The sequence below is a fragment of the Impatiens glandulifera genome, chromosome 9, assembly GCF_907164915.1.
Source record: "Impatiens glandulifera chromosome 9, dImpGla2.1, whole genome shotgun sequence".
NCBI classification, from domain to species: domain Eukaryota; kingdom Viridiplantae; phylum Streptophyta; class Magnoliopsida; order Ericales; family Balsaminaceae; genus Impatiens; species Impatiens glandulifera.
Window position 1 is genome coordinate 20,293,202 of NC_061870.1, and position 12,541 is coordinate 20,305,742.

The 12,541-nt window shown below is 37.6% G+C and overlaps 2 protein-coding genes across 2 annotated transcripts; one reads left to right on the forward strand and one right to left on the reverse strand.

Annotated features, from left to right (window-relative positions):
• Window positions 1-295: 295 nt before the first annotated feature.
• On the forward strand, window positions 296-1,109 carry LOC124915965 (E3 ubiquitin-protein ligase RSL1-like). Its single transcript, XM_047456705.1, has 2 exons — window positions 296-912; window positions 1,013-1,109. Exons 1-2 carry the CDS (start codon window positions 296-298, stop codon window positions 1,107-1,109), a joined length of 714 nt encoding a protein of 237 aa, XP_047312661.1.
• Window positions 1,110-2,541: 1,432 nt separating this feature from the next.
• LOC124915353 (coatomer subunit alpha-1-like) lies at window positions 2,542-8,362 on the reverse strand. The gene is made up of 4 exons (XM_047456051.1): window positions 8,191-8,362; window positions 7,740-7,978; window positions 6,364-6,858; window positions 2,542-5,844 (listed from the first exon to the last, which is right to left on the reverse strand). Exons 2-4 carry the CDS (start codon window positions 7,945-7,947, stop codon window positions 2,906-2,908), a joined length of 3,642 nt encoding a protein of 1,213 aa, XP_047312007.1. The 5' UTR covers window positions 7,948-7,978; window positions 8,191-8,362; the 3' UTR covers window positions 2,542-2,905.
• Between the last annotated feature and the right edge of the window lie 4,179 nt (window positions 8,363-12,541).

Sequence of the window (12,541 nt, forward strand, 5' to 3'; positions counted from 1 at the left end):
GCCGCAAAACACTTTCCTCCATTGATAATATACAATTAACGAAATTTTCTTATATACAATATTTTTAATTATTTTATTCTTGAAACTACTATATCCTACTAAATTGAATAAAATATATATATTATCTTAATAAACTTAGTCAAAAAATTACAAACAAAAAATGAGGACAAGATTACGGTATAGTTAGTTTTTAATTTGACAATAGAAAAGTTTTTATTATTATATTGGAAAACACTAATAAAATTCTCATAAATAATAAGTAGGTACCATTGAAACATTCTCATTCAAAAAAATCATGGGCAACACACTAAAAATATGTACCGGAAAACAAAAAGTATCAAATTCCTCCGTTAGTCAAGTCGCCAAGAACTTCACCTGCGAAATATGTGTCGAGTTGACCCTTCCATGGGAAAGGAAATTCAAGAATAATGACATTTGCAATCACCCTTTTTGCAAAGAATGCATTACCAAGTATATCCAAGTTAAGGTTGAAGAAGACAATGTTGCATTGGTCAAGTGTCCGTGCCTAAAATGCGATTTTAATTTGGACCCACTTTCCTGTTGTTCGATCCTCCCTGTTAAGCTTTTCGAAAGATGGTGTGATCTCTTGTGTGAGGATTCCATCTTGGGTGTGGATCATTGTTATTGCCCTAATCGAGAGTGTTCTGCGTTGATCATGAATGAATGCCGAGGGAATGTGAAGAGATCGGTTTGTCCTAAGTGTAAACACGAGTTCTGTTACAAGTGTAAAATTTCGTGGCATGCTGGATTTTCTTGCGAAGAGAGTGGAGTGGTTAGGGATCCAAACTATGCTGCTTTCGGGGCTCTTGCCGAGAAGAAGGAGTGGAAGAGGTGTCCTAGATGTAGGCATTGTATTGAGCTTCGAGGAGGTTGCTTAATTGTCAATTGCAGGTTTCTACATTATTTCTCTTTTATCTATACACAAATTTAATTTTGTTCATTCTTTTTATTTTTGATTGATGTGTTTTTGTTAATTGATGATCCATTGTAGATGTGGCACTCGGTTTTGCTACAAGTGCGGGAAGAAGAAAAATCTACATTGGTGCAAATGCAACTTCAATGTGGGGTGTTACAATCTATTTTTATAGAACTTTTTTGTGTTTGTGTTCTTACTTTTTTGCTCTATTCATCAAAGTTTGAAATCAAGACATTGTTGCATAGTTTTATGTTTTGATCAATTGATTATCTCACATTTTGGTTTCTAATATCTTAGACATTATTTATATGGTTACGTTGTTTAGTTAGTTCTATATATTCTTTACGTTTTATTTTGTTATAATTTCGATGTGTCTCGGTTGTGTTTTTCACAATTATTTTTGTATGACAATACCACATGCATATATATGTACCTCATCTTTTTGTATGACACTAATTGAACTATAGGGTTTGTAAATCATTCTAAAACATTGAATAATATTAAGTCATTTATATAATGTTTTATACTATTTTTTATTTAGATATCCTGACCCAATTCAACTAAAATCAAAATTGTAACCTTTTTAAATCTTTTAACTAAATTTTTTTGACACGAAAACTATCTTATTAGGTTTTATATATGTTTTACACTAGTTTTACTAAATATGTATGTTTTTCAATGCAACTCTATTCATTTGTTCAATACCAAACTTTTCTTAACTTGCTTCTTATTTCAACTCTTTAACGGTGGATGGAAACTCGTAATAATCTATCTTTTGAAGCATACGAAGATTCTTTTACCATCTGAAGGCGTTAATTTACCTACTAAAATATCACCCGTCTCGATAGCTTCTAAATGATAGTAAATCTGGTGTTGCTTATATCAAAGGAAAAACTTGTCAAAGTTAGGAAAATGATGAATTTTAGTAGGAAAATATGTTAACAACTTCAGTTTTTTCTTAGGTATTTTAAGACCTTTTATTGGAAAACTCTGACAAGGTCTATTATTCATTTATTTTTATCGGGAAACTCTGACAAGGTCTATTATTCATTTTTCTCTAGTGCTTATTCATTTTTCTCAGTGGTGCAAGCTTCTTCGAAAGGCTTGTGAACTCAGTCGGTTAACTAAGTTAACATGTAATTCCCTTTGGCTTGGACTCCGCTTTGACATCCAAAAGCACCTACCAACTTTCGAAAAGACGAGTTTTAACAGAACATAAACTGACTTCGACTAAAATGGGCTGAAAAAAGCAGGTTTGAATTTTATACTCTACTCAAATCAAAACTCACACAATTGACAATAATATAAACACAATTAAATATATAAAATTTTTAAAAAAATTATAAAAATTAAATTTATTTCTTTAAAATAAAATAATTTTTTTAATATATTCCAATTATATATTGTGTATAAACATCTTTTTATCTAATCTTATTCATATTAAGAATATGGTATAAACAAATGGATGATAGGGAAAAAAAATTGAAATAGAACTGAGTGGGGATGGTAAATGTCCTCCTCACCTGACAAATATTGCATAAGAATTTAATGATAGAAAGCACAAATATTTAAACCTTAATTGATTAAATAATATTTGCACAAATAAAAAAAAACAATATATGAATTAATGACAAGCATAGTAAAAGCATCCTCTTTACCAACAGCACATCTACACAAATGCAAAAACATATTTAAAAAAAACTTACCTATTACACCAACAATCTCTACAATAACAACAATGACCCCTCAATGGGCTATCAACAACAACAATAAAAAATTGTTCAAGACAAAATCTCATGGGTAGTAGTAATTCTTACTTATTACATTCGAGAATTATATAATAATCACCAGGAATAAGAGAAGTCGAAAATAAGGAGTTGGTTTGATAGGGGTACCATTTCTTCCTTGCGAAATGATCGAGCATGAAACAAGAGAATGAATTTCAGCAACTGGTTTACTTATCATCTTTTACCTCTGGGAAGGAGAACACAACAGCCCAGATGCATCAGCTCCAATAACTGCAAGTTCACAAACAGTACAAACCTGCCCTTCCAAACTTGGCACAAACCTAGAACCGCAATATGGGCAGGAGACATCTTTCTGTCCTCTGTAAATCGGAACATAGGTAGACCCACAAATGACAAATGGATTTCTGAAATCATAGTTAAGTCGAGACGCATCATTCATGCCCTTCTCAGAAGCCTGCAGAACTTGCCTTGCCATTTTCGCCTGTTTATCATTCGTGGGATTGGTTTCTAGAAGCCTCCTAGCGAAATTTGAAGCTGTTGCAAGGTTCTTAGCTTTAAAGCAGACAGTCATAGCATTCTGCAAAGCAAGTCTCAAGTGAGGCATTTGAAGCTTGCAATGAGTGAAATACGCTGCAAGCTCTTGTTGACGGATAGGGTCGTCTCTTATTTCCTTTCTAGCCAACTCCATTTTTAAACCCAAAACATATTCTTTTACTATATTGATCAATTCCTTAACTTCGTCAACTTCTCGCCTCGACTCAACCACGATTAACGGAATCGTGTGGAGGATCATTAGGAAAACGCGGAGAGCCTCGCTGAATTTTCCCCCTGTTGTGGCGGAATAACCAGCCTTTAGCTTCTCTTCCAACTGAGAGAAACTGAAGATGAGTGCTGGTGGGCACCTTACATTAGGGCTAGCCGATTCGCTCCATCCTCGTTCAATAGCTAGCGATATAATCGGTGCAGATGAAAACGCGCGTAGATGAGAATGGCTACCGTAGTGAAGATCGAGAAACATGGGTTTCATTGGAGAGAAGTTCTTTATTCCCAATTGTCGGCTCAGCAATCGCATTGCGGTATCAAAGTTTCCAGCTGCTGCGTGTTCAGCAGCAAGCGACGATCTTTGCGTCCAGATTTGGCTCACGGGCATTCCAGGAGAGGGGGCGATAAAAACAGAGGTAGTAGCAATTGAAGAAGCCTTTGGAGTATCACTTTCGGGAAGTCCCAAATCTTCTAGGTCCCATCCTTCATCTTCTACATCATCTCCTCCCTCTTCCAAAACAGCAGAAGTGTCGCCATTTGGCAAACCATCCACGTCAGCAATGTCAAGTTCTTCACCCCAATCAGCATCTGCAGCTTCGTCTTCTTCATCAGCTGCACCCCTTCCAATATTATCTAGCCCGCCCTCAAATATGCCTCTCATGACTCTCAAGAGTGGCCAATCAGCGCCAGAAAGAATAGGAACAGGTGGCATCAAAAGAGAGGGAACTTTTCCTTCGGGCAGGTCAGGAACATTGTCACCTAATTCAGCAGATAAACGTTCAGCTATATCTTGTAAACCATGGACAGATGCAGTAATATAAGCAAGAGGCAAATGGCCAGCATTCTCCAAGACTTTAACGCGTTCTCGAACATCACCAAGATATAGAGCGTTATGAAATTGGCCCATAACATCATTCTTAACTTCAGCAATTTTAAGCATCTTATTTAACTTTTCTGTATTCCCAGTAACAAGATACAGAAAAGATAGCCTTTCAAAATTCTTAGTCCTTTGGTAGGCATACTCCACGATGCCAGTATTACCTTGACGTAGAGCTTCCACGCCCAATCTATACCAGTAATCCTTTTCGTCAATTTCCTTTGCTGAAGCAACTGCAATTTCTATGTTACCACTTGCTAGGGCCAAATTAAAACGAGTTCTTTCATCTTTAACAAAATGAAGAGCAACTTCCGGGAATCCCTTCTGCTGCAAATAAGCAATCATGGCTTGCCCACAGAGCTGTGAGCTCTTTATGATGCTCATAACATGATCGAACCTCTTCCTCGACAAAGAGAGCTTAAAGAGATACTCAGTTGAATCAATAGTAATAACTTTATTCTTTCCATCCCGGTCCAAACAAAAGATGTTACTTCCTGAAACTTTAGTGATATAGATTGGCACATCAAGAGTCCTTATTATTCCGTTGTCTCCATTGGGAAGGCAATACTTCATATGAGTTAAAGTAGTATAAATAAAAATTCCATTTTCATCCCAGCCTCCACTTTTGACACGGATAGTCTCGTGAAGAGTGCACTGATGCACTAGTTTTTTATTTGCAATAATTATAGCATGTTTGCTGAGCAAGGCCACAGTTTCCATATCATCGGACCAGGAAATGTACTTCACAAAAGAAGTCTGAAGATCACCCAGTATAAGCCTCTGCTGTAGGTCAAAAATTACCACTCTATCCTCTGCTCTACACAGAAGATTCCCTGTTCCAGCATAAAATATGGTGTCAGTGGCAATAGGGAGAGTGCTTTTCTTAACAATCTCGTTCTTGAGATTCTTCACTAATACTTGATTATTGCTTTTATCAAGTACTGCAAACCTATTTCGCGCCATAAAAACAGCTGACCCTCCTGTGCCTCTTTTAGCTTCTGGCACTGTATCACCTCTGCTTATATTGTCCTTTGGCACAACATACAGCTCATAAGAACCACCTTCTAGATCAGAACAGATCAAAACTGCATTTTCTGTAGGACTGTAGGAAAGAGTTCTTGCACCCTGGTTTAGGCTAGTCGAACCTGGACGCCTAATAGGAATAATTTGAGCGTCTTTTTGAGTCGAAAACTCGTAGAACCGTAAAAATCGATCTTTGGTATAGAACATGGTATCACCACTCACAGAGAATGCAGGTCTCTCTCTTTCCAACTTAAACACAACCATACCGTTATCATGACCAGCAGCCAAAAGATTCATTTCTGGGTGAGCTGCAAGAATCCAAAAGCGATCATTCTCACGCCGAAAAGTGTGCAAACCTGTTCTTTTTGTTGAATCCCAAACACGTATACTCTTGTCTTCTGAGTTTGAAACAATTATGTCCTGTTTCGCAAGAAACATGACACATGACACATTATTCACGTGCCCCCTCAATGTGTCCACTTCCCATGCCTTGGTTTCTGGAGAAAATAATAGAATGCATCATTGTTATTGCAGATATGTATTAAAAGTTGATGGTGCACTTTTCTAGACTCGTATTAGACTAGCAGATCATATTTAATGTGGTTTAATCAAATTCATCCAAATAAAGTATCTGATTGAAAGATGGGATGAGAAAAAAAAGGAAGTGGGAAAAAAGAGAGGAAAAACTCATTTCCCAGCACTCAGGCAGAGGATTGTTTCAGTACACATAATTTTGCAAAAATAAAAACATTACATCATTTGTTTATCAATGTGAATAAAAGTTTTAAATAACAGTGTCCCTTACATAATCCTTTCTTTGAAAGAATATATATCAAAAGTAAAAAGAATATAAACATTGGAAATCAGCAATTCATTTCAAGCACATCAAAAGTATTGATTTATGATTCCATGACTACAGAAGTTCGATAATAAACTACTCCAAAATCACTACCAAAATAAATGATGCACCTACTACATAGTAAAATGCCAAGATAAATAATATATTACAATCTTACCATTCATGCGCCATAGCTTCACCTGACGATCATCTGCCCCTGAAACTATTAAAGGTAGAGTTGGATGAAATGATGCCCAATTGACACCACGATCATGACCTTCCAATACATATTTAACCACGGCATCAACCCCACCAAAAAGATCTGCGTTAATCTGGCTCAGCCGCAGAATATCATCAACAGGGGAAACTGTCTTTTTCCTCAGGGCGCCAATATCCCAAACACGTACAGTTTGATCCAAGGAAGCAGACACAACAAGGTCTTCTTTTGGATGAAATGAAGCACACATTACATAGTGATTATGGCCAGTCAACACAGATATGCACGTCCTAGATTGCCAATTCCAAATTCTGATAGTCTGATCATCACTGGCACTTACTATCCAAGGATATTCATGATGAAACTGCACAGTTCTGATGTAATCTAGATGCCCAAGAAGGGTAAAGAGACACCTATGAAGCTTATAATTCCAAACCTTAATCTTATAATCATCACCTGCACAAAAAGTGAGGGAATAGCACACAATCTCATCAGATTAAATGCATAGACATCTAAATGAACCCACGTTTTAATAAAAAAAAATCCACAAAATCAATTCCATTTAAATGGAGACTGTAAAATAGTGTACAAGGCTTAGCTATTCAAGTTGAGAATGCAAATCTTAAGTATCAATACAAAACATAGAGGCACCCATCTATTATATAGGGATAGATCTATAACACTGATAAAATTTAATCCCATACAATCCTCCGGCACTTTTCAGCAAAACGACTGGCCACTCTAGTTAGCATTGATGTGCCAAAGAGTTGAAAATTCCACAAAAGCAAGTCCATTTAACTGACCAATATAGAACAATGTACAAGGCTTAGCTATTCAAGTTGTGAATGCAAATCTTAAGGATCAATACAAAACATAAAGACACCCATCTATTATCAGCGGATAGATCTATAACATATTGACAACATCTAATCCAATACATAAAAATTATTGTACAAATTATGAGTAGAGAAAATCCTCAAGCACTCTTTAGCTAATTTACTAGCCACCATGTAAAATATAATAAGTTCATAGACCTCTAAGTAATCTTCATACATTATTCATCCGAGATATAGTACTCCAGTAACAGTTAAAAATTCCACCAAATCAAGCTCATTTGGCTAGACTCCATGGATTAGGAAACTCGTTAGACCTAACTATTCAATGCCATGTTTCTAAAATCTGAAGCAGTAATAAGGAACACATAAGAGGCACCCATATATCTGTGACATCAATAAAATTCAATCAAATATCCCAAATCTCCATACTGCAAATCCATACATAAGCGGATCGAAGTATATGCGCAAGACAATAGTAAGTGAAATTGAATATTTCAGCACCTCCAGATACAAAAAGTGGCTGAGACTTGTGAAAGTGAACACCACGAACAGGACCCTCATGCTCATCGAATCTGTCAATTAATGTACCCATACGATAATCCCATAGCTGGACGACACCACTGTGAAGACTCGCTAAGATCCATGGTCTCTTACTGTGGAAACTCAGTCCCTTAACTCGGTTGCTCTTGGTCTCGAATTTCGTCAACATCGCCAATAATCACAAAGATTTCAGCTCCTCTCTACATTACAATAACAAATCAAGCTGTAAACATGCTACTATTATTACCAGACTAATAAAACCATTAGATTTAAAATGAAAAGTAGTGAAGAGTGATTAGTTTCATGAAATGGATTATCTAAGGCGTAAACACAGCCAACGATCAGCAGAAGAAGAAGAAAAAAGAGTTCAGATTTGACAACAGCTTGAAAGTTTGACGATTCAAAGATTTACCTCGGATCAGGTAGAGAAATGCTATAGAATTGCAGCTCAAGGATATACGCCGATGGAGAAAAGACGTGAATTTAGAGGAATAACAGATTATAGGATCGCAGAATCAGATCGGGCTTGTAAGAGAGAGAGAGAGAGAGAAAAAGAAAGGGTTTTTAGTTCTTTCCCAGATCTGGCCATCGATGTTGTTCAGCTTCACGGGAAATTTGACGAAATGACCTTGCAAACCGGGTTATTTGACCTGGTGGAATTTTATAATTTTTTTTGCGCTCGTGGTGTTCTATTTTTTTTTATACGATTTTGCCCTTGTCGCGAAACGCTAAGTGACTTAGCGTTTCGCGAAGTGGATTAGACGTTTGTATAAATACCCAAATAATTTCATTTCCCTAAATTTTTTTCTCTCTCTTCTCCAATTCTCTCCTTCACTCACGGGGGCCGGCGACGACGGCGGCCGGCGGCGACGACGTCTCCGTTTCCATACAAATCAAACCCGATCCGAGCTCTTCTAACCTAACTAATTCATTTATGTTTATCTATTGCCGATTTCTAACCCTAGATCTATTTTGCATGCAGGTTTCTTATACTAGGGTTTATGTGATTTCTCCGATTCTAACTATTTGAACGGCGTCGAGGTAGATCTTCATTCTAACAGTTATGTTCTTGTTTAGGCTTTCTTCATTTCATAAACCTTTTCATATTTCCTTTATGTCCATCATTTTCTCCGTTTTGTTGATTCTTATTGCTGATATGGTTCATATTGGTTCATGTTTGAGCATTTCGTTAGGTTATTATTTGTTATTTGTTCATAATTGCTGAAAATCTATGTCTGATAAGAGCGTATGTGTTTCCGTTTCAGATCTGCCTACCGTTTCGCTACGGACTTACCGTTTCGCTACGGACTTACCGTTTCGCTACGGACTTACCGTTTCGCTACGGACTTACCGTTTCGCAGTATACCTCGCGATTCGCTAAGTATCAAGATTTTTTGTTATTTATAGTTAATCATGAACTTCATTTGACTAGGTATTTACATCACTTCATGGTTATGAAGAGAACATGTGTTAACAAAACAAACCTTCTAATTTTACATTGGAAACATTTAGATTCTTCAGAAAATGCCTTTGAAGAATCTATCATTGACCTCCAGATAAGAAATAAATTTCAAACAATTTTCTCTTATCTGGAGTTCAATGATCGCTTCTTCAAAGACTTTTTCTGAAGAATCTAAATGTTTCCATGTAAAATTATAGGGTTTGTTTTGCTAACACATGTTCTTTTCAAAACCATGACTTTGTTGTTGATACCTTGTCAAACGAGATAGATTACCTATGAAACCAATAAAAAATTTTGTACTTGACGATTCGCTAAGTACTACGAGCTCCAGCTAGGAGAATGGTTTGAATTCGATTTCGTTATTAAAATATATTAGCGAAAACGTATTCAAACCATCTTCTCTTAGCTGGAGCTCGTTGACCTCCCGATTCGCTAAGTCCCTCCCGATTCGCTACGTCCCTCCCGATTCGCTACGTGTCTCCCGATTCGCTAAGTCCGTCCCGATTCGCTAAGTCCGTCCCGATTCGCTAAGTCCGTCCCGATTCGCTAAGTCCCTCCCGATTCGCTAAGTGCCTCCCGACTCGCTACGGAAGTTGAAGAGACGCGCGTACTCACACGCGCTAGACCTTATATATTCAAAATATTAAGAACATTTCATTTCAACCGCCCGACTCTCTCTCTCTAACCCATTTTCTCTTCACTGAATCTTGTCAAGCTCGATCATTTCTGCTTTCTTCTCGTTCGTGGTTAAGGTTAGTTCATTATCATTTTCTGCTTTTTTGTTCATTGGTGGTTTTTGCATGTTAGTGTAATGTTAAGTGTTTCTGTTCAGTATATATTTTTCGCCAGTAGGGTTTCTGTTCAGTATATTTTTGTTTGTTGTCATTAGGGTTTCATTAGGGTTTCGCTAGGTACCTTCCGATTCGGTAAGTACCTTCCGATTCGGTAAGTACCTAGCGATTCGCTATACCTAGTTGTGGCCGATCATTTTCTGGTTTTTTGCTTATGGATTTTGGTCTTTGCATGTTAAGTTTAAGTGTTTGTTTCAGATTTTTTGTTTAGGGTTTTTGCATGTTAAGTTTATTGTTGTTTCTGATTAGTTTCGTATTGTTTCCGATTCGGTAATGCTGTCTTATGTTCAGTTAACGGCGGTTTCGCTCGGTACCTCTCGATTCGCTAAGTGCCTCCCGATTCGCTAAGTACTTAGCGAATCGGGAGGCACTTAGCGAATCGGGAGGTGCCTCCCGATTCGCTAAGTTCTTACGTTTGTATGTGTTTGTTCGAACATTTTTTATGATGTTGTTTCCTTTTGTAGATGGCAGAAACAACTGTTACTGAGTTTCCCGGTCGGATTTCGTGGAAAAGTGCCCTCACCCTGAAGAAGATTGTGAATAAGTTCGAGGAAATGGATCTTCTGGAGAGTGTGTACAATACCCAGTTCAGATCATTATTCACAGCCCCCCTCTTGCAGTTCTCAGGAAGTATTGTTCATCAAATGTTGTTGAGGCGGTTAAGCTCAAACTCCAAGGAGATAACTTTCATGGTGAATGGGCAAAAGCTTGTATTTGGTATGAAGGAGTATGCGTTGGTTACCGGCCTATGTTTCGGCGTTTATCCTGAGTTGGACCAAGAAAAATTGCGCCGTTGTCCACCTCTCTCGGTTAAATACTTTAAAGGGAGCATGAGTGTGAAAATGTGCGAGTTCGAGAAGGCTTTTTTCAAATGCAAAGACAAGGAAGATGCATTCAAGATGGGGCTGGTATGCCTGATTTGCCAGTACATATTCACATTTGACCCAAAAAGAGTTATATTTCCAAAAATACTCAACCTGGTGGAAGACAAGGACACTTTCTTCCAATATCCATGGGGGAAGGTCACCTTTAGAGCCACCCTCAAGGGTTTAAACAAGAACATGAAACACCTCTGTACCTCATTTTTTGAGAAGAAAAAGTTGGCTGAAGATCCTTATGCTCCTTTTGCATATAACATCTATGGGTTCGCATTGGCACTTCAAGTGTGGACGTATGAGATCTTCGAAAACTTTATCCCTAAATTCGCCAGAAGGAATGAGATTAATGACCCTCTACGCCCAAGGTTGTTACTCTATCATTCCAACAGGAAAAACACATCGATGGAGGTTAAGACTGCTCTAGAGACCACGGATGTGACTGAGATGGAAGAGTCCTCCATGGAGAAGAGGTTATACAGTGGTGATGTATTTGAGCAAATCGACGAGACAGCTGATGATTTTTTTGAGGGATTTACTGATGGGAAGGTAATAAAAGATGATGTTGATGAAGAAGAAGAAGAAAGTGAACATGAAGAAGTTACTCCGATTCCCAAACCTGCCATGAGGAAGAGAAAGGCTGATGCTACTCTTAAAGAAGCAGCCAACTTGAAGAAGAAGCTTGCTTATGAATCGATTCCGGCCCACATTCTTACTCCCCCATCCGCGACCTCAAGTCCTCGGGCTGACACACCTTCTCCTCGGGCTCCAACACCTACTGTTGGATGTGATTTTAATGAGATGAAGGAGGAGCTGAAAATAGAGTTGAAAGAGGAGATGAAAAAGATGAAAACAGAGCTCATCAAAGAGCTAAAAATCACAATCCAACAAACTCAACAAACTCACGTTGAGTCGTTCAAGAAGATGGTTTTTAATATGTCCACACAGTTGTTAGAAAAATCCAACAAAAGGATGTCCATATTATTAACCAGATTAGATGATATGGAGGATAATATAAAGAAGAAGAAGAGTAAGAAGAAGGATTCTAAGAAGGCTGTGAAGGTTGAAGAGGAAAAGACTACTGAGGTATGGAGATATTGAATTTTGCACTTTACATTTTATTTCGCTAAGTACATATCTGATCTAACCAGTACATATTTTGCAGGTTAAGGATTCTAAGAAGGATGTCGAAGTTGAGAAGAGCAAGGTTGAACAGGAGGAGGAGAAGAAAGAGGTATTCTGCGAACTTTTCGTTTCGCAAAGTAGTTTCCGTTTCGCAAAGTAGTTTCCGTTTCGCTAAGTTAGTATTTTTCGTTTCGCTAAGTTAGTATTTTTCGTTTCGCAAAGTAGTTTCCGTTTCGCTAAGTTAGTATTTTTCGTTTCGCTAAGTTAGTATTTTTCGTTTCGCAAAGTAGTTTCCGTTTCGCTAAGTTAGTATTTTTCGTTTCGCAAAGTAGTTTCCGTTTCGCAAATTATTTGTTGTCGATTCGCTAAGTGTGAATTTTGTCTATTTTGTAGGAGACTGTGGGGGATGATGAGAAGGTGAATGATGGGACTGATGGGAAAGACGATGTA

Coding starts and splice junctions, on each gene's coding strand:
- LOC124915353 (XM_047456051.1), bottom strand. CDS start 7,947: ATGTTGACGAAATTCGAGACCAAGAGCAACCGAGTTAAGGGACTGAGT. Junction 6,859..7,739: donor GCCACTTTTTGTATCTGGAG/GTGCTGAAATAT, acceptor CTTTTTGTGCAG/GTGATGATTATAAGATTAAG. Junction 5,845..6,363: donor GAAGCTATGGCGCATGAATG/GTAAGATTGTAA, acceptor TATTTTCTCCAG/AAACCAAGGCATGGGAAGTG.
- LOC124915965 (XM_047456705.1), top strand. CDS start 296: ATGGGCAACACACTAAAAATATGTACCGGAAAACAAAAAGTATCAAAT. Junction 913..1,012: donor TGCTTAATTGTCAATTGCAG/GTTTCTACATTA, acceptor GATCCATTGTAG/ATGTGGCACTCGGTTTTGCT.